This window comes from Rhea pennata, chromosome 1 (genome assembly GCF_028389875.1).
Source record: "Rhea pennata isolate bPtePen1 chromosome 1, bPtePen1.pri, whole genome shotgun sequence".
Classification (NCBI taxonomy): domain Eukaryota; kingdom Metazoa; phylum Chordata; class Aves; order Rheiformes; family Rheidae; genus Rhea; species Rhea pennata.
Window position 1 is genome coordinate 29884721 of NC_084663.1, and position 23116 is coordinate 29907836.

The window sequence follows — 23116 nt, forward strand, 5'->3', positions numbered from 1 at the left end:
GAGTTTTTGCTTGACAGTATGTGTTTGATTATGGGGTGAAGTGTTTCTTTCTGTAAAGAAATGTCATCGTAAGTTATGGCTAAAGTTGCTCAGATTGAGATGATGGTGTCTGCTGTCATGGAAACAGAACGCAGTGTTGAAGGGGGAGAAAAGTATTTTGTTTGATTTAAAAAGAAAAAGTAATTTTACAGCTTGACTTTATCAAGTGTTTTCTTGCATGTAATTAAGGTATTGGTTGTCTTTTTTGTTGGTGGACACTTTGGTTCCTTTGTATTAATGTTGTGTACAAGTAGTTGTTGGCTTATATAAACTACTAGTTTGTGCTGCTCCGATGAAAAATAAGGTGCAACTAGGGGTATTACCTATAAAAACCTTGACTGAACAACCCTAGTATAGTATTTACTATCTTTTTCTGAACAGTAGTTTAAAAAACAGAATTATGTTAATTTGAGGAATGGTTATATATTCAAACTCATCCCCATAACTGTCTTCCATATTTCAGTACAGTATTATTAACCAAAAAGTTTAAGATAAGATACAATTTTAATTTTATTTATTTTAATGAGAGAACGATCCTTGTTTCTCAACTGAAATATTCATTAGAAACAAATAATAGTTAGTTTTATTATGAATATCAAAGGAAATTCTGTTTGTGGTCATCTTTCTATTTCAAAATCTCAAAGGTTTCATTTTTTTTTATTTAAGGAAAAATCTGTCCTTGAAGAAATAGATGTGATTGTAAACAGTCTGCTAGATATTCTGTTGAGGACCATACTAGAGATCACCAGCCGACCTCAGCCAACAGGATCTGCTATGCGCCTCCAGTTTCAAGATGTGACTGTAAGTTTCTTATGGTAGTTCGGTTGTGGCTGGCAGGAGCCATAGCTTTATGCCGATACTGTCTTTGTACTGTAATTCACAATGTTAAATTTTTGTTGCCAGTAAAACAGAGAATTGAAAATAAAGAACTATCTTTCATTTTACTTATTTTCAGTGGAAATATTAATATTTTTTGTTACATCTGTTTATAAATTCTGACTATAAAAAAGAAGTAAAATTCTTTTTGACACTGTTTCAGGTTAGTAGCAATTTCGTTGAGTCTCCTCTGTTAACAATTTAATAGTTTTCTGAAACTCTCCTTAAATTTGAATTCCTGAAAATGGAAGATATCAACCAATAACATTTTACTTCCCAAAATGTACATATTTACCCAATAAAACAGCTCTAAGAATTCCTGTAGAATATAGGATGCTAACCTCTCCAAATCCAAATTTATTGATAGAATGACATTCTTGTAAAACATCAAACAAATGATGTTTTAGTCACCACAACAAAACAACTCGTGCAAATTAGAAGGTTGAAATGCAGTCATTTGTAGGAAAGCCTATGATCAACACTGAAACTGTTTTCAGCAAGGCTCCCAGTTAGCCTTTGAGGGGCAAATCAGCTGTAATATAGCAAGAGATATGACTCCAGTTTGAGGCAAGGAAGTAACATTTTGTGAAGAGAATGTACTTCTGATTTGTCATCTCATTATATGTTTTTTGATTAATCACCTGATTTTACACGGTAACCTTTTTTGCTAATGAATAGATGGTAGCTTTTCAAAACAGAACTTCCTCTGAGATCAAACATTTCAAAAAGCATTTAATACCTGCGGATTTCTTTTTTGTTTTATCCCACAATGAGCAAACATATTTGAGGTGTTTATGGAGCTGACCAACCTTTGTAATAGGTTAACACCATGCCTTAATCACTGTGATTCAGTAAAACTCTACATCTAAGAATTTGATTTTTTTTTCTTTTTTTGAAATTACAAAATTACAAATGTACTCTGTATACAATCCAAAAAAATCTCAGCTGAAGTAAGGATTGAATAATTAAACTGTTATTGTAGCAAAGCTCTGAGCTTGTTAGTTTCTTTTGATATAGGCACTTGCTTGCAGATTAAGTTTTCATAAAACACGATGACAGTCTAATTCTTTCACCGTGTCAAAAAATTAGACTCTGAAAGTGTTTTCAAATTGCAGACTTTCTTTTTATGCATCAGAAAAGCCATGTCATCATCACCACAGGCTTCTCACAGAATGCTTAATGTGGAAGTGACTCATAGCACAGCATAAGGCAATTATATACATTTATGTAGGAGCATCATGCAGTATTGGCTTATGGCAACACACTGAGCCAGATTCTTGGAACTATTTGTAGAGCAAGTATAATAAAGTACCCAATGTGAGTACAGCAGTAGAATTTGTTCCAGTATGTTACCATTAATTCAAGCACCATGTATCATAAAATATTCTTTGAGATGTGTATACGCTCATGGCAGCACACTGGATAAAATTGTCATACTTGCTTTCATCAGATATTGACTTACTTCTATAAGTAGTACCAAACTCATCTCAGTGTGATTTTCTAGGTGCATATGTCATTCCCCCCCCCCACACACACACAATTTATAAAACAGCAGCATATCAGTTAGCATCATGGCATCATGCTGCCATGACTGCGCTGTTTCTTTCATGCCAGGTAGTTTGAGCATCTTGGTACCATTTCTGCTTGCCCTGAAGATTCTTCTTAGAGAGGAGTGTGATATTTTAAAGTGAGTGCCCAGCAAACCGTGAGGCTTCCAGGGTGTCAGCATTACAGATGTTGCACTAGCAAGAATTGGACTTAATACAGCAGTGAAAATGAAACTTCTATTTTTAATTCTTTTAGGATGTCAGTGATTTAGATTTTTAGATTTTACTTAGGAAAATGCATTTGTATACAAGGTGTTACCAGGAAACAAGCCAATTAGAGAAAAGCTTTGTTGATTTTAGATCTTGGAAGTTCAATCCCTCTGAACTTCAGTGAATTGCAATTAAGTTGTCAGCTCCTTATATTTTAGTGGTTATTATGATCCTTAAATGAGAGAGAGAAAATTACTTCAGGAGTATGCCTAAGTGAATTGAGTGTACTGCTTGGCTTCACTTGCAGCATTAGAATCTGATCCTCACAGATTTTATCAAGGTGATGATCTTTGTAGAGTTTACTTTCATGCATTTTCAGTCTGTGGCTGGCATTGGTGGAAGTCTTAGAAATTACTTTTTCATGTTGAATTCAATAATGCATCTGAAAATTCATTATTACTTTTAAAATCAGCTATCTGTATTGTTACCTAAATTTGAATTCAAAGCCCAGATTTGGGAGTCAGTTAACAATTCATCTGAAGTTTGTACTATTTGAAAGCTGACCTGTCAACAGTAATAGTTTTCCATAATAAAATGTGTGTTTTTTTTTTTTTTTTTTTTTTTTAACTCTTCTATTGTACCCAGTATAGAACCCTACTCTTTTTTGTTCCTGAATCTTGTGCTGTTTGAAAGAAAGCCTGGACTGAATCTACGTCTATATAGGCAGGGAGAGGTCCAGTAAATCGCTCAGGGAACTCTGGCAGGCCCCCTGCACCTGGGACGTGGTAGAGTGCGAATCCAGGAGTCAGCACTGTGGGAAGGACAGTGTCCTTGCTCTATGATTAAGTTCAACTTCTTTCTCTCTAGATGTATATATTAATGAGAAATTCCACTGTAGACCCAAGAAAACTGTTTTAATCAAAACTTTTTCAAAGTTGCTCTAGTTGGTCCTATAAATAAGTTCTCTTTTTTGACAAATAGTTTTTCTGTCTGATGAAAACATGTTTTGAAAAAATCCCAGCTCACTGTATTAACTTCTTCCCTACTGGAAACCAATAGAATTCTTCCAAGTTGTTGCGAAATAATTTTGTTTATATTTTGTTTCAAAACTGAGTTGACTAAGGGATTGTAATTTTTGCAGTCTATTAACCAGTCTGCTTAAAAACAAATATAAGGGAAACGAATCACAAGCCAAATTGTTACTACTGGAACTATTTCAAGTAAATTTTGCTGAGCAAAAAAAATGAGTTTGGGAGGAAAATATTTCTTTAAATGAGAAACAAATTCATACCAAATTAATTTATTTTCACTAAATATGGAGTCTAACAAATAGTGTTTCCTGATTGTAACATTCATTTCCTTTGCATTTGTTAATAATAATTAAGTGCTTATGAATTTGTCTTATGTATTTGAGCTTAATGTGTAATGTTTCTATTTTTGGCCTATCTGAACCAGGGGGAGTTTGTCTCGTGTTTGTTGTCACTGTTACGGCAAATGACTGATAGACATTACCAACAGCTTCTTGATAGCTTCAGCACGAAGGAAGATCTGAGGGTAAGCAACAGAAATATCTTTAAATATGTTCAGGTCACCTTATTTCTTTTCTCTGTTTCTTTCAGGTATTCCCTTGTTTTAATGAAACACATCAGTACATCAGTATTTAAATGCAATCTGTTTTTCAGATTAACTCATTTTTACACAGGCTTTCATGTTTACTTGAAGACACTGTTATGGTGGGGCTACAATTCTATTGCTGCCACAATGAAAACGAACAGAATAGGGAAAGAAGGGCGGTATAATTGCTTTAAAGCCATAAGCTTCGCCTCAAAATCTGTTTGAAAGTATTGATCTAAGGTAAAGCAGTTTTTCTCGATTCTTCCCATCAGCCAATTTTTTAAAATTATTTTTAGTATGATAAATGGCAATGGCAAATACTTGGCTTGAAATAAGTATTCAGTAAAATCTCTCCATTTTTTGAACGGGGGACAGCCTAAATAATGGAGAAAACCGTGATGACGTAGGCACAATGGGATGTGTTGCCACGCACAATTAAATGAAATCCATCAGGATTCGAGCTGCAATTGATACTATTCTGTCTTTATATTGTATTTCCCAGCACTCCAGTTTATAGGAACATTTACTAACTTTCATGCACTACTAACCTTGACCCAGGCTGGCTCTAGAAGCAGTACTCTTATGTTACTATGCTATGTTTGATATAATAGTCCATCAGGCCCAAACTAACTTTACCCAGATCTAGTGTGGCTGTCCCTCAGTACTTATTATAGTTTGTCTGAAACCCAGGTAAACCACCCTTGGAGAACAGGACTGTTTTAGTTGTATAACTGGAAAGTGTAGACTTTTCCCTATAAATCTGCAAATTATTGAAAGCTATACAGTGGTGAGACTTTCCCACTAAGACTATGTGTGATCTTTAAATTGTGGGTCTCTCTGCAGTAGAGTTATAGAAAAAGTGGTCATGTCCATTCTGGTCACTATGTTTTAATCTGCCTTGTAATACTAGTGTCTGCGTGCCTAATTGAATTGGAAATTGGAGAACGAAAATCATTATTGCTGATATCTTAAGCTCTGTGAAAGTGTCTTCGCAAATATTAGTTCAGGATTTATGGCAGTAGTCCATCTTCTATCACGTGGATTGTGTGGCAGGACCACTGGCAGGATGACCTGTCATCCTTGTACAGTCAGTACAGGCCCACTCCAGTCATGGAAGAGAATAGCTACAGAACTCTATCAGGGCAACTTCTAACAATTTCCTTAACAGAGTTGTCAGGTGCACAGAGTTGCAGCCTTTTTTCATTACTTTTCACATCAGGGATGGATTAAAAAAGGGAGGAGGTTTGTTTGTTTTAAGATTTCTTGCATTAAGACTTACACTCTATGTAGACCATGAGAAATCTGGATAGGACCAAATTTGACAAGGAATGCTCAATGATCACTTATACCCACTGTTCAGCCAGTAAACCTAAGTAGGACGCTCATGATATCCTAGTGTGATGTTTTTAATGTCTTAAATTACTATTTGGTAAACTTCTATACCATAATGGTATGTACTGAAATAGGGAGTCTAGCAATTTCAGATTTAAAACTGTTCTGAAGAGAGAGTACCATTCATGAGGGTCTTTTCTTTGCAGTGAGATGATCATGTAGAGTTTGAAAGAAAAGATATTTCTGAGAAGTTATCTGTCATGAATCAGAATGCTATCTTGGAATTTTATAGATTTTTTTTTCCTTTTTTTAATTTAATACTGAAACATCTATTTTTACCTAGCATAGTTCCTATACTTAGGAGATTTTTAATATATGCTATGGAACTGGGCAATTTTAATTAAAATGCTTTCCTCCTTGTTTAAATTCTGAGCAGATGTAAATTCATAGGTTTAGATTTTTATATTTGCTATTTTTGAAATACTTTGTTGGGTTTTAACTAACTTTTGCTTCTAGAACATGAGAATCTCTAGAATTATTACTTGAATGGTGTTTGATTTGAGACAAATTTATATTCCTCACAACACACGTACCCTGCTATTATAGAGAGATATACAGAAAGCAGCTGTAGCCAGGGCTATCAGCTATCAAAATACAGGTCTTAAGTCCAGGAGCTGTTATTCCCATCTTGCTCTCATCAATTCAGCCTCAGCAATACCAGCTGCAGATCACAAATATATTACAGGGTTTGCAAATGACTTATCTGAATGTAACCTAGGCTTTTGAATTGCTTTTGCTTTGACTACATTTGTTTATAATTGAATGCCTGTTCTGAATGTGATTAGGCACTGAAATTGCAAGGTATTTCTTTCTTCCTGACTGATTCTTAGGGTGACTATGTCAAATGCTTACGTGAATATATGTTTGCATAACATTTGTGACACTTTACAAGAAATACCCCCACCAAACCACTTCAGCAAACAAGAATTTACTTATGTAAGCAATTGTAAAAAAAAAAAAAAAAAAAAAAAAAAAAAAAAAAGTTGTCATTCATCCTATCAAAATAAATTTGCCGTTCTATTTTTTTAAATAATCTATGCCAAAACTATTAAAGACTGTTTGCAGCTCATTAATCACAGTATCGTACAATGGATAGTTTAAAGAATGACATCAACTGCAAAATGATATTTATATCTGCACAATTTTTTCTGACATGCTTGTGAGTGATGTTTTGAACAAGTAGTTGTTTATAGAAATATTTCCTCTATTTTGTAAATACATTTAATTTAAGTAATCGATATGATGACTCTTTTTCTTTTAATCAGTTCTTCAACTGATTCTTCTTTTTTCACACCAAAGCAGAAGATAGAAGAAGCATTTTATATTTAAAAACATGCAAATAAAATAAGAAAGAAATGACAGGGATTCATGGCTGAATGGTATCCCCAAACACTGCATTTTACTCACTTGTTGATGCATGGGATTTAATGGGTCAGTTAATAAAATGTTTCTGTATGTTTATTTTTGATATTATTTTATAGGCATGCCCTTTTTGCTTGTCACAAATTATCTTCTAGTAAATATATTTTATAGCAATTTATAGACTGAAGTACTCTTATAAGCAGATATTTGTTGCCCCCAAATCCCCTGAAATCTAATATATGACAAAATAACGCTGGAGATTAAAAGTAGAAGGAGAAAACTGGGGAGTGAATGAAAAAATAGTATACATTAATGTAATGCAGCTTGCACTGCAGCAAGGTATTTTTGGTTGCCGTGTTTTCTTATTTAATTGATTTAAAAAAAAAGAAGAAGAAAAAGCACAAAGCGCTTGCTGGAAGACCTAGTATACCACAGGTAATGTGGCGGAATAGGTATGCAGGAGAGATTTGACAGAGGAGAAGATGTTTTGTGAGGATGGGTGCGAACCTTGCCAGTTTTCTAATCTCTCTCTCCCAGCATCAGGATGCAGAGTAGCATAAGGTGGGTGTGCCAGACCTAGCACCAAACGCGATTTACCCAGCCATGTCTTGGCTCTGTAGGCACGGCAAATGGCTCTGCCGCAGAGTGCACTTCTGGCGTCCTCCTCTGTTACCCTCATGGGGATCCATGAACATGCTGTGGTAGGCACCAGGGGACCTTGGAAAGGATGAGTGCTGGAGCAGACGGACTCTAAAACAAGTACTTGGGAGCCTGCGTATGTAGATTAGGGAAGCAGTGAAGGAAAAAAGATCTGGGAAAGGAGTCGGCCACAGGATGGATGGATTATCCTGACAGACATGACTTGCTGTCAAACCATTTTCTTTTGTGTGCCCCTTGGCACTGTGCTAAACAACTCTGGGATGCTTTACCAAGGCTCGATAACAGGTAACACTCTTAACTCCGCAGAGTAAACCAACTCACAGATGATCAGGCAGTTTTACTTGCAAGTGAATTCTTGATCCAAACTCAAATGCTAATTTAGACGCACCCTGAGAGATCCAGTAGAGTCTCACCTGCTTTAAGGAGAATTTTAAATGCATATGGGATAATGCGGAAGAAATTCAAAGATACTTGTTGAAGAAATGAATAAATAGTTTTCAGCCCTTTGGAAGGCCATGCTTCGCGTTGAATCACTTTCACATTTGCATCAACAGAATAGTCCTGCTAGAGGAAACTAAACTGCGATGTTGTGATGTTCTGAATGTGTAATATACTACTAGAATTTATACTTGCAAGCTAGGAATATTAAGACATGGTATTTAGTTGTCTGGAGTAGATAACATGATAAAATTATTCCCTTGCTGTCTCTTAAGATTGAAGGTATATGAGACTTTAATTATAGCTGTACTCAACCAACCAAATGTTAGTTCATTTATACTGCCGACAAAGCCATTTTAAATGTTAAAATCCGTTACTGAATCATTATCATGTGTTCAGCAGAGCAGATACCACTGTGGAAGACAATAGTTTATTGCAAAGGAAACAGTTCAAAATACACTTACAAAACTGATTTACCATGACTGGTTCTTCATAGTAATATCTTGTGAAGTTTATACAATATTTCAACCATGAAACAAAAAGAGCAATTCCATCATGCAAAATCCCAGGCATTGTACTACTCAAAATCTGACTACTGATCAAAATACAATATGGAATTACTGTAGAACACTTACAAGGTTATGTCTCTTGACATTGAATACTGGCACTGAATATTGATGAGTAGTTCTGACATGTGAAAGCATACTAGCACATCGATGCCAAAGTATCAGATCAGTCAGCTGGCATTTTATTATTTTATTATTTTCATTTTTATCATGGATTCATAGGGAAATATACTATCAGATATACAAAAACTGTATCATGAAAAATAAGTTACTTATGGATTAATTCTGCTAATAGAAGCTTAATAGTTGTGTATCTTGCAAATCTTATAACTGATTAGTTTTCTCTAAACGTGTTTATGCTTTATCTATTTTTTTCAGTTATAGTTCAGCACTGAGCTATTCTATGTTTTGTCTGTGTGTTTTTGACACATTTACTGTAAAAATGGCAAATTACAAACTCATTGACTTGGGCTCTTCAAATTAATTTTTCTTATTTAATATCATTCACTTTTCATATTTAATATCATTCACACTGAATTGACAAAACAAATTTCTGGATTTTTCCTATTAAAATTAGAAAAATTTAGTCTGATATTACTGATATAAAATCTAATACAAGTGTTGACACTTGCTGTTTTAAAGATTGCTCGGAATAAGAGGTTTATGTCTCTTGGCAATTTTCCTTAGCAATTTTTGAATAAGCTGATGAATTTCAGAAGGGTTTGACAGTGGACTATAGGCCTCAGAGGTATCAGGTTTTATAAGCCACTCATCACTTGGATTTGAAATTGTTCCTTAAACCACTTGTTTGATTTCCCAACAGCAACCATTTGGTCTGACAGATCAGCAGCCAGTCAGTCAGCCCCCAGCAGCAACATCATGCTTTGTTTCTGGACCACAAACAAGACAGAAATGGGATGTGGGACAGCTGGGGATGGTACTGTGAGTGGGCGTACAGCACAATTTGGGGCATGCCAATATTGTTGCGATTACGGCACAGAACTGCAGAGATTCGAGCACTAAGAAGGGGGATTTAGCCCCTAAGGAAAATAAGAGGCAGATGCAAGTGTTGAACTTTAACTTCAAGACACAAAGCTGTAGGAAATTCCAGCCTAGAATAAATCTGTTGCTCATGGAGCTACTTATTTATGTGGCAAGCTAGTCATCTGTGTTCAGAAACTATTTTATCTGGAGTAAGTATTGTTTGTTCTCTTTGATACAGAGAACTTACTGGCATCTCACTCAAAAACCAGGTTCTCTCTTTTATGTAATCTTCTCTAGTGGGTGGGTGCTGGGATCTCAGATGCCATTCCTAGCGCCTGCATTCTTCCCCCTTTACAGTGATTTTCTAATGAAAGACATCTGTTGTGCAATGCCTGTCATCTACACTTTGCTATATGCACTCGAGAATATATTTTGGTGTTCAAACTTACTTGGTATCCCCTGGTTGTATCTTCATCTAAACTGTGTTCAGGACTAACTCTATACAAGTGATATGGGCAGAATCAAATATGAATTTTCAATGTCAGGTGCAACATCGATTATGTTCAGTGAATTACGTCAGTTGCATCATGCTTTTCGTGATGTGAAAGGCTACGTTCTGCTTAACGAAAAAATACTGACAACTGTATATACAATTAAAATGAGCCGTTAGAAATATTACCCTTGCTGTAGATTTAGTTATCAAAAGTATCTTAATCTGTGCAGAGAGAATTTGTTTAATTTAGTTATTTATTAGTGAGTTAAATGACATAGGAGATAACGCTAATGTTAAGCTCTTAAGCAGTGCTTTCCACATTCAAAATAGCTCACATACATTCGCTATTTTTATAGATTCAGCAAATGAAGCAGAATGGTTAAGTGACCTGCATGCAGCCAGGAAGATGGGATTAGAATTCAGGAGCCCAGACATAACTATTGACTTCACTGGTCTGCAAACCCAATGATAAAATTGTCCTTAATGATCTCTTTTTCCCACCAAATAATGATGCTTTTAGAAGAAATCTTGACTGTGATGAAAGCCAAGCATGATTAAGGAGATATTTGAAAATCTGTAGTGTTTGTAAAGTGCCTTTTTGATTTGCAAATTGTTCTCAGGATCACATTTGTGGAAGTGTATGGGTGGAAACCAAATGCATCTTTGACATTTTTCTTATGCATTGCTGTCAATCAAATAGTACATTAAATTATTTTCTTTCTTACAAAAAGAAAAAATTAAATCACTGCAGCTTTTTGGGAGAATCAAGGAAAACTGATGAAAAATATTCAGGGGTCTATCTATGTAGAAAAAAACGTGCAATTCTGCTATTTCTTTAATCATATTTTGTCTATGCTTAATATGTTTTTAAAACTCATTTCTCTTTTCAACCCACAAAGGCGTAAGATTGCTTCTTTTCCTTCTATAGGATTTCCTACTTCAGATTTTCACTGTATTTCGGATACTAATACGACCAGAGATGTTTCCAAAAGACTGGACAGTGATGCGTTTGGTTGCAAACAAGTAAGACACTTTCTATTGGAAATAAAATAAATAAATAACCCCCAGCATGTGAAGGTCATGGTATAAATAGATACTATTATATGATATAATGTGATAAAAAGTCGATATATATTTTATATTGTTGTTAGTTTTCATTTTTAATGATGTTTTCCATTTAAAATCTCTGGATTTATTTTATACAACAAATTAATAATATAATCTGTACATGTTTCTACTCTGAATTTTAGCAACCACATATAACTGGAAATTCAGAAATACTTTTACAAAAAGATGTTAATCATCAACAGCTTTGTTTTCCAAGTAGCAAATGACAAGTCTCAGCAGAACTTCATCCAAATCTGTTGACATAGTGAGTCGGTAAAGATCTGTTTGCTCTCAAGAAGAAATTACCTGCTGTAATAACATTAACAGTGTTCTACCATGGTTGTTAATTTAGTGCTTGTCAGAAATATCACAAAGTCAACAATAAATGAGGTACAGCACAAGCAACAGTAATGTGGGGTTCTACTTCTCAGGGCATCAGTAGGCTTTGTTTAACCAGCCTTTGAGCTGTTCTTTTTGTCACTCCTTATTTTTTCAGAAATGTGGCCCCCTTTTTCTAGCAAGTCACTACGGCTGGACTAAACTATTAAATTTGATTTCATCTGTATCGCTAGCTAATCTTTTTTTGTGGGCTCAGTTTTCGATCAGATAAGCTAGCTGGAAAGTCGACACATAATTACATACATTTAGTATCAGCAGAGGAAGGGCGTTGTATTGAGCAGACCTATGAATCCAGAATTCAGGACTGACTTAGGCTTTCATGGTGCATATTGCAATGCCTGATAGGAAGTAACTCGTCATTGGTTTTAGTCTGTACAGGATCCGTGTGTGAACATACAAGCATCATAGTATTTGTTCAAACTTTGTCATGACAAAATAACATATTTTTGCTCGCCTTTATTACCTCATTTAATATGCCTAATCCTGCCAAGTTTGAATTCCACCAAAAATGTAAATAACCAAAGAATGGATGTAATCTTTTTTTCTGTGTACGATATTAAAGAAAATACAGCTGAGGAAAGAAAACGTACGTTCAGTAATCATGCTTAAGAAATAAATTGAGAAATGCAGGAAAGAGGAAAAACATAAGAACTCTTAGACTAAATATATCATCTAAGAAAACATTACATTGTCCAGAAACAGCTGGCTTGGCAGATGGCTTAGCAACAGCTTACATGTGCAAAACTAAGATTTAGGAATGACCTTGGCACGTGTTTCTCAGGCTAGTGGTATTCACATATGCTAAAGGTGATATTATTAAGCTCTACAAAAATAGTATTTACCTTCATTGGTATCTTACTTAGCATCAAACATCTCCCTTTAACAACATAGGTTATGTTGCTTCTGATTGTCTAAGGGAAGACTGTATGTCCAGTTCTGTCAGGCACATGACACTGGCTTCTCACAGCCAATTCCTATCAGCTATCATTGCCAGCTTCCACCCATCAGATCAGCTAGCTGAGCCAGTTAACACCCAGTTGTATGTGAGCCAACATGGGATGTAAACGGGCTTTTACCAATTCGGTGTTCATTAATTTACTTTGCTAGGGGTATGTACTTAGACATGGTTATGGAGAAAATTCTGGTTTGCTATGAAACAGGAAGTTGGCCACGTGTTTTCCCTACTTAAAAGTAGTGGTGTGACATGAAGAGCCATCATTCCCATACTACCTATTGATGGCTTCATTTCTCTATCTTTTTGAGGCAGCAGAAAGGAAAATCCACTTTCTATTTTCTCAGCAGCAGAGCACTGACTTTTCTGGAGCTTCATTTGCAAACGCAGATTTCCTCCTTTCGTCTCCCCCACTCCCATTTCAGTGGCTGCCTTGCTCAAGTTCCCTGAGAAATTCAGAAGCAGAGTGCTGAAGTAATAGCTTTGCTTGAATTTTCCCAACCCAGAATCTCTGCAGAGGAAAAGGAATGGCCTTAGAGGCTGGGTGGCCGATTAAGGCATTGCCTGCACTAAAGACAAAAGTGCCTGGGAGCCGTTCGCCTCTGGCTTCGCTTAGTAAGCAAGCCAGGATGTTTCCAAAGATCAGAGACTCTGCAGGCTTACATACAGTCCAATACATGTCTAAAAGGAAAGACTTCAAGGTCTAGCCCATATTTTTAAGAACATAATCATGTAAGTCACTTAAAAATCTGTCTCTCTCCTAATTCCTGTTTCTCAGGAATCAAATGACTGTAATGTTTCCTGGGTTAGCTGGCTCCCTTCTCAGCTGTCCAGGCTTCAACCAGAGAAACAGTAGCTGTTCTTAAGGCAGTGTGTGTGTCTTGGGAGCCTCACTTGTCAGAGCAGTCTCTTCACCAGCAGCACTGTCTTTTCTCTTCCATGTCCCCACAATGTTAATAAAAAAAAAATCAACCTGTCTGGTATTTACAGGAAGAGAGATTTAACTTGTCTGAAGCTAGGGAAGAAATAAGTCCTAGCAAGGGTTTAATCAGGTAATAAGCTTTCCCTGTAGAGGGGAAAAAATCTTTAATGTTTTTTTCTTGTATTTATGTATGCGTGACTTCAATTGCCTGAAAGCTTTTTAGATCTTAAAGCATTAAAAAAGTCTATCAATGTATAATATTTATAAATATAACAATATTACTGCCCTCTGGCTTTTAGAATTCTTTTCTTTCTTGCTGCAGCATTTTCAGTAATTATGTAACGTCTGGCCTTTGAATGCTGTATGGGATAAAATAAAACAGAAAATGGTGTGAGCTCAAAAACATGTAGGTATCCAGAAGTTAAGATAGCTTATGATCATCCATGCATATGGAAAGTACAGTTCTGAATGTCTGCATGTCATGAAAAAGCATTAATGACTAAGATTACAAAATTGCCAAGTGACTTCCAAATTTGAGAAATAAAATAACATTTTAAAAGGCAGAAAAGGCACTGAAACAGAGAAATAGATCTTTTGAATTATATTCTATAAAGGAAGGAGAAGAACATGGAAAAAATCTTTAATTTTTATTACCTTGTACAAGTTGAGCAATGAGACGGAAAGCAACTCTGTTTAAACTGCTTAACCATGTAATATCTGTATTGAGCAAATCAGGATGCATTCAGCAAAGTAAAATGATTATCTTTGGCTAACATCTAACATTTCTATCAGGAACGTTGCAACTGAGTGACAAATTTGGTTTCTGTGTATGTTATGGAAAATACTATCTTAATTTCTTTAGGTACAGGATAGACTTACTTTTCACATTAACTAGGTAATAAGTTAGCTTACTGACCATCTCAACAAAGCTTTTATTTGTAAATGCGAAGGAACACCAAATAATATAGGAAGACTCCTAAATCAGTTTCCTAGCTCAAGAGAGGTATCCAAAATTTTATAATAAAATATGTCAGACTATATGATTGAGGCTTTTAGATTACATGGTTATTTCCTGTTATGAGAGACATTATCAAGGTGTTATGGTCACTTGCTTAATTACTCAAAGGTTAGAAGAAAATGGCTTGTCTAAGGCTTTAATTGACTGGCATTTCTGAGAGCATTTAATAGACTCAGCTGAATTCCAGATATGTCATGTTTCATTAACAATTGAGAAGGCTGAGGGTGAGATGAGATTCCTAGTGAGAATGCTGAGCAAAGGTTTGATGTTTATATGTACTGTACCTATGTATTATTCAACAACGAGTTAATTTGCCACTGCTCTTGCTAGTTTTCATTTTTTCATTTAATTTTTTGCCTTTTGTCTCTCTATGATTAACTAATGTGTGTCCTTGGGCGTTTTGTTGAACGGTGGAGGTGCTAGATCATCCAACTCTCAATTTGAATTCTGTAAGCTTACAAAATAGGTGGATGAATATGCATATTTATAGTAAAATAATTGATTTGTGAAGTAAGATTTACTATAGAGTGTCATCTATGCTAAAATTCCAAATGTACCTTCTGACCACTGGGCATACTAACTTTAAATTGAAAGTTCTTTTGGCTATCTATTTCAGTAATAACAACAACAACAATAATAGTGTCTTCCAGTCATTATTATTATTACTTTTTAAAAAATCAGTTCAAAAAGAACGTGGTAAGGAAAGACATTAAATTAGTATTGGTGTCATCATCATGGCTGCTTTGAAGAGTTCTGTTAGCTCCCATGATGTGGGAGTCTGAGACTCCTACAGTGAACAAAAATTCTTGCTGTTATGTAATACAAAACACTGCTAACAACTGAGCTTGTAAAAATGCTTCTGTGCAGTTCAGTCTGTCACAAAAAACAAATATATACATAGGTATGCCCGTATATTTAAGTTTATGTACCTATATGTATAATGGTGTATATATACATATACATGAATCTAGGCTCGTTTATTTATTAAAAGTGAAAATCTTTTTTCTCCTTAAACACCTCTGTGCTTGGGAAGGTTTTACCCTGGACGAGCAAAGGATCAAATATGAAGCTAATGTTATATATCGTAGACAATTAGCTGCCTGTTCAAAAGTCAGCCAGAGCTGACTGGCCAGAGCACTGTCCGAGCAGCAAACTGGTTGATGAGCTTTTGGGGATGACTTTGTTTTTTTACAGTTTCTTGTAGAAAGATTTACTTGGAAATACGATGAAAATATCACAGTGATTATTGAAAGCCACCGCGTTAAAAATGTCCTGGCTGACTCCCTGGGTTAGCGTTCTCTGCATGCCCCCAGAGCAATTTAGCAGCTTTAAAGCAGCGGTTTTCTATTCTAGAATAGTCAGTGGCCTGAACAAACTTGTGGCAGGTGGTAAAAAGAAGAAAAATTTGTTCACCAACTCAGTGTTTTTCCAGTGTGATAGTCTCATGGGTTTTAAATAAATGTTGTTGTTGTTTTGAAATTGCTGGCTGGGAAGCAACTTGGAATGTGGATATTGTACTAGATCCATCTGTCCTCTAGCTAGTGTGTAGTGTGTGTGATTTTTTTTTTAATAGGATCTGTATCATTTGTAAGAAAAGGGGGAAAGAGAACCCGCAAGCATAGCAATGTTTTCTGTCCTACCCAACTTTAGTCTCTGTTGTGGATAGAAAGTAAGTTTGTGGGTCAAAAACAATGGTTTCATATTTTTCTACTCAGTCCATGGGGTTATTTTCATCTAGTTCCATGGCAGCATATACACTGGCACTCTCCAGACCCACATTTTATCAGTGGATGTATATTGTATCATTGTCTTATTGAATAAATCAAAGCGGAGCTGTTTTGTAGCATCAAATTAGTTTGCTTGCAGGTATTCTATGAGCTCTGGAACATTCTGAAAAAGTCTGCTAAAAATTGCATTTAAGATTTCTACTCTAATTATATTCTATTAAGAATTTAAGCAGATCTCTCTCTCCGACTTTGCGTGCCGTGCAAGGAATGTAGCAAAAAAGAAACTGTCTCTGATGTAAATAGAGCTGTGTAATGTAAAATTGTCAATGTGGTTGTAGTTTTTGAGACACTGCAGTATTTTGTCTTTTATCCAGTTTTTCAGAGATTTATTGTTTGGACTTAGGTTGAAATTTTACAGTGGTATAGTTTCCATAGCCTGACCTTTTCTATCTGAAGATATCTGAAACATGCAACTATTTTAATTTTGTGAAACATATGGTCTGTAAAGTAAATCATGTACAAATGATGCATAGACAAAAAATTTAATTTAAAAGTTGAAATTGGTCAAAAGTCCTCAAAGAAAAATCTGCTTGATCTCTTAGATGCATAATTCTTCAGTGTGAAGATGAAAAATATTACCCTTAAAATATGTTGTTATTATATTTACTATAAAATATATATTACTATTGTATTCAATAAAGTATATTGTATACATTTTTCACTTTTTCCTCAATTCACCAAGTATGGAAAAGGAAACAAATTTTAGCACTACAGTGGCATCCAGGATGAGAAACATGTTCAAAGAAGCATTAGATACATTAATGGCAGATAGGTGGCAATTAAATGAAATGTGTAGATGTAACTTTTTTCTCATAAGGTCCTTAAACAGTTGATTGCTGTTAAGTACATGAGTATAACGGGGAAAAGATCATTCACTGTTTGTTTTCTGGTTTTGTTTTGCCCGGCTACTACTGACTATTGTTTCAAAGAATTTAGTGAGTTAGATGGATTTTAGGTTTGACCTGATATGTTGCTAAAAACAAGGGCAGCAAAGGGCAGCTTAACTTTTGACACATTGAAACAGAATATATTGAGGTGATTTCTACGTAAGTTCAGTTTCTGTAGATTACCAAACTTGGATTTTTCTTAGTCTTGTTTGCCCAGTCTGTTTTGGGATTGCAATGAACCAGATTGCCATTGACACAATTTAACAACTACCATGGAAAGATTTTGATTTTCTTAATTCATCTAAGATGAATATAATTTAGGCAGGTGTCAATGTAGTCATCACAAAGATGAGCACCATTTGTCAACAGATCAAAGCTGCCGTTCTTTCTTTCAAAGTTAATGCAGGTTTGCATTTATCTGTTGTCACCAAAAAAGACTGCATCCATAGGGCTCTTAGCATTGTACACTTGATAATTACTAAATATTTTATGTTTATATTCTATATGCTCATGTGCAGTACAAAGAAAGCTGAAAGCAAATTGCCCAACTCTTTTATTAGTGCTAGTAGCACAAAATGTGTATTAAATATATCAGCATTATTTGCATAACAAAACTTGTGTTTTGTATTTTCAGTTATATTTTACTATGCAAAATATGTTTTTACCACCCCAGTTTCTAAATCTCACCTATTTTTTAGGGCTTTTTTCTGTGTCATATATGTTTTCTGTCAATAAAGGCTGCTAGTAAGATATTTGTTTGTCTAAATACAGAATTAATTGTCACAGTACGTTGTACATTTATGTCTTTATTGGAAAATTGACTGACTCTTTGACTGTTAGTTATGAATTTCCACTTAATGAAAATGCTGTCGTTTTCATTCTTTTCTTCCCAGTGTTATCATTACAACAGTCTTGTACCTTTCGGATGCCCTTCGCAAAAACTTCTTAAATGAAAACTTTGATTACAAGGTAGAGTAAATATGTCTAATGTAAGATAGATGCACTAGCTGTTACATCATCCTGTGCCTTGGTGGTATGTTATTAATCTTAGCTCCAGCATCTAAGCAGCCAGAATGTATACTTCAGTAATTCCAAGTGCTTAGAATTTAATTTTTCTCATACAGGACTGGCTTAAAAATCAAGAGAGTTTTTTATTATTATTTCTCATTTTGGTATTTTTAGTTACTGTGGTGGACTACTTATTCAGGGATTTTATATACCAATGTTTTTGATTACAGAAAATTTTTATGTTCATCTCTTATTTTGAGGTTATCTCAGAAAACAAAATGAATCCCATTTTGACTCAACAGCAAATATATCAAAGCTATAGTTTTGCATCTTTTTTTGAAATGCTCTCAAGTCCATTTACATGCTGCATAATTAAAATCAGAAAATTGTGATACTTCATGGTGAATGTAGTTATACCTGCCTATTAGTGACTACCGCTTACAGCAGTGAGGTACAATACCTGTAGCAAACTTCAAATTACAGACTGATGCCTTTAGGCTTCAAATGAGAAGACCTAAGAATGACTCTGAAAAGACACATCTCAGTGGAAACCGGAATGGATATTCCACCCGACTAGAGACAGAGGCATTAGTCCAATGGCTTCATTTTAAAAATTGCAGGATTTACTTCTTAGAGAAAACAGAGAGCTCCTGTTGACTTCCAGCAGAGCAATGGTTGCTTAGCCAGACTCCTGGAGAGACTGGAGAGAATGGAGACTTACCTACCGGACACAGTGGGAAAAGAGGAAGCCTATCCTTTGAGTTCTGCCAGCTCAGAGGTTAAAGCTGATAAAAGAATTATGTGTAGACCAAGCATCTCTGTTCTATAAACCTACTTAGCAAAGTGATTACTTTCCTGCAGAACCACAGTGCCTGAAATAGGGCTCCCCCTACACTACTTTTGCCCTCCTGCACTAGTGCATCTATATAATTGGGTTATATCAATTAATATTAAAATATATTTTTAAATACATCTTAACTGAGAAAGCTCTGCTTATAAGAGTCAACAATTAATTCTAAAAATATTTGCACAAACATCTAGATACTTAGAATATGTTAACAAATTTACGATACTTTGGTTCGATTTTGTCCAGTGAAGCCTGCCATGAGACTGCAAATAATGTTATGAAGTAAGATAGGCCAAAAAGTAATAGCTCTCTTATGTGATATCTTTTGAGTGTCACAATTTTTTCTTTTTTGGAGTTAAAAGTTTTTGAAATTCTCTATTTAAATATTCCAAAAGCTTGTTTTCAGTTTAGAAGGTCAGATTTCCTAGTTGGTCTTTGGCTCTGCAGGATGAAAAAAGGAAACCTGGGACACTGACACTTCTAAGTTTAAGAGATAGAGCATGTAAAATAGATATATTCCTGCTGAACATTTTCATTTTGGTGAAAAGCATATTTATGTGAAAAGAAATTTAGTCAGAAACAGTTTGACAGCTTTATTAGCCAAGACTGAAACAACTGATGTGATTTGAAAATTTGCATCTTGAGTGGTCATAAAATGGTAGCACTGAGAATTGGAATAACCAAATGCTATGTGCTTATTTTAGATATGGGATTCCTACTTTTTTCTTGCTGTCATTTTTATAAACCAGTTATGTCTGCAACTGGAGATGTTCACACCTTCCAAGAAAAAAAAGGTTTTAGAAAAGTAAGTATTACTGTCAGCTTCTAGAAAACTCTCACAAATCAAGCATTTGTCAAAATGCACGACATGACAAGTGGCATAAAGGCCTATCAGAAGATCACAGTAGTAACATTTCCACTGACTTGAATTAGTCTTGGTTCTAGCTCTTTCTCCAGGTCTTCAGAGCTGGCAGCAGCTTTTGTGAAGTGCCCAAATTTGCTCGGATATTGAGAATAAAATAGTCATACTTGTAGCAGTCCAGCGCTAATTTCCATTGCATGTATTAGTTAATTCTGACTGGTTCAGGTATTTCTACCAGACACTGCACTGTTGTCTGTGTGAAATAGTTGTATTCCTTTGAGCTAAAAGAAATAATTTGTTCTCAGAAAGAGAACTAGAGAAAAATTGCTGCAGAAAATAACTATTGTCACATAGTTGCATTACTGCTGTATAGTGTTTAGAAAGAGCTAATATTTAAAATATTTGACAATACTATAACTGTGTTTCATTTTAGAAATCTTTTTTTGAATGGGTACAATGGCAAAACTTGGAAGAAAGTATGAGTTTAGGAGAAGCGTTTCATGGATTACAAATGAGACATTTTCACAATGTCACAGAATGGCACAGTCTTGACTTTCTTAATGTTTTGATGTTTTGCTTTTTCTTTTAATGTATTATAGATATGGTGATATGCGAGTAACAATGGGATGTGAAATCTTCAGCATGTGGCAAAATTTAGGTAAGAAATTAAAAAAAATTCACATGGTCAGTAGCTCAAAAACAGAAAAAAAATTTGATTACTTCAACTATTACATACACTTGCTAATAATAGAAGAGTTGATGATGAAGTTCACATGAAGTCTTGATTCAAGTTTAAGAAAACCCCAATCATTGCAGTTCCCTTCTTTATGGTTAATCTCAGTTTTCTAAGCACTGACACTGTATTTGACCTATCCATATTTCTTCAAAGAGAACTGAAGTAACTTTGCTGTAGAAAATTAGAATAGGAAGTATGGGTCTTTTGGGGCAGAATTATTTTGTTGTGGAAAGGGAAAAATACTTAGATTCACAATTTTAATACAATTGCCAAACAATTTAAGGAACAGACATGTATCTGTATTCTGAAGCTCTTTTGAGATGCTGGATTTGCATCAAATCTTCCCCGAAGTCCCAACTGCATTAAAATATAAGGACATAAATAACCAGTGACTGATGTATAAATGATTGTTTGGACAACAAGAGGAAAAAAATTATGTCTGGATATAAACTTAGGAACATTTTTGTGTTTATAAACAGGAATTGTGAAAAATGAAAGTATAAGCCTCAGAAAAATGCAATTAAATGTTTTTTAGGAATAGAATCAAAACTGTGCAGAAAATCTGGACACCAAGCTTGTCAGCTTTATTTTCAACTCATTCAATGTTGATGATGATGTTATTTTATAAAACCTTCTTTTATTAGTTCACTTCATTAAAAAGTTCGTTAATGATATTAAGGCTGTTAATGGTTATTAAGATACTGTCACCTCAATTCTGTAAATTTTTTTATGCCATGATGCATAGTTGTAGAAAACTGGATTTTCTGATCAGCATGTACTAGAAAGAAACCTTCTGAGAAATAAATATTTGATTATTAATTTGCTGTTGACCTTTATTGGGCATGTTTTACTTAGTTATCAAATTTAATATTGATTAGGCACTCTAAGGCTGAAAAGACTTAAAGACTGAATGGTCAATCCTTATTGTATGCCATTTCTGACTTCCCTGACAGGAGCTTAGTTTTACAATTTCTCCTTTTTCTCCTTTGTAGAATATGATGAGTTAATGGAAGATGTTTTAGCACTGATTTTAAAGGGATTTTTTTGAGAATAGTTAAGTCACAACTTCCCTGTTCTGCACACAAAACATATTCTTCCATCTTTACCTTTGTGGAAACAAAGATTAAAAAAAATTAAGAAAGTTAAAGATTAAAAAAAAAAGGTAAAAATAATATTAAGTAGTCAACCATTTTGTAAGCCCAAGATTGTAGAGTGTAGAAAGCAAACCATTCCTGGGAAAAGTAAGTTAAATGCCTAGAAAGTGCTTTGTTTCTGTTTGCTTCCCCTCCTGGAAGACTAACTTGAGTTACAAATAACTCTGTCACTCCTAAACTCAGTATTGCCTTATAAAATCTGATGAATTAAATTGACTGTATGTCTGCAGGTTGACCTGTTGTCTGCAGCTTTTCACTTTACTTTTTATATTGAGAAATGGTCCCTGCTCTGATATACCCTGGCTAAAAAATGTAAACATTACAGTGCCTTTTTTCTAAAGTTCTTGGGTTCCTTGATAACACGAAGGAGGAAATACAGTTCATATTCAAGTTAATGTTCTTTTTCGTTTTAGGGGAGCACAAACTTCATTTTATCCCGGCATTGATTGGCCCCTTCCTAGAAGTGACCTTGATCCCTCAGCCAGACCTACGGAATGTCATGATTCCCATTTTCCATGACATGATGGACTGGGAGCAAAGGCGAAGTGGCAACTTTAAGCAGGTACTATATGTGAAGCTGTTCGTGAAGCAGGGCTGAAATTCAAACACTTCCAAATGTGCTGGTCCCAACTAGTGGTGTGGTTCAGAGTGGAGAGAGTAGCTGTGATGTTATACCTGTGGGAGAGGGATTACCAGGGTTGACTCTTTGCAGGGGTAATAAGATTTTCCAGTGAAAGTTTTGATACTGGTAATGTAAAATGAGGGAAATGTCCATGGCCCATTGAAATCAAGAACAAAACTTGAGATATCTTCAGCAAGGCTGAATTGTGTTTGTAGCATTTTACTTCTGTACTCTACAGAAGTAAGGACTAACGGTTAGATAAGGAATCAACTAGCTTTCCTTCCGGTTAATATGGAGAGGAAGAAAATAAAAATCAAATGATCTGTTTGAGGAATGTTCTTCTGTAAGGATCCAACTATTTTTGCTGCGAAACACCTTCTTAGCAAGCTAGGAAGGAACTACCAAATGTGCCATCTGCTCCTGCAGCTCCCACTCGGTTCTTCCAGACTGCTTCAAGCCATTTCTCAGTGCCTTCCTTCCTGCTACTTCAAATGAAGGAAAGCAGAAGTATTTGAATTAGTCTCAGGCAATCATAACTCTTGGAGTGGGAGCTGTATCTGAAATACAAAACAAAGTATAGGAATGGAGGAGTGTGTGTGATGTAAGTAGGTACTGCTGTTGATTAGATAGACTA

At 35.1% G+C, this 23116-nt stretch overlaps 1 protein-coding gene across 1 annotated transcript in view; it reads left to right on the top strand.

Annotated features, from left to right (window-relative positions):
* Positions 1-23116, top strand: part of DOCK4 (dedicator of cytokinesis 4) — a 249333-nt gene that overhangs the window by 181335 nt on the left and 44882 nt on the right. Inside the window, exons 25-31 of the mRNA XM_062583616.1 lie at positions 706-840; positions 4128-4226; positions 11110-11204; positions 18147-18222; positions 19813-19913; positions 20570-20628; positions 22274-22422. Of these exons, the coding sequence (XP_062439600.1) occupies positions 706-840; positions 4128-4226; positions 11110-11204; positions 18147-18222; positions 19813-19913; positions 20570-20628; positions 22274-22422 (714 nt within the window). The remainder of the gene's footprint in view (positions 1-705; positions 841-4127; positions 4227-11109; positions 11205-18146; positions 18223-19812; positions 19914-20569; positions 20629-22273; positions 22423-23116) is intronic.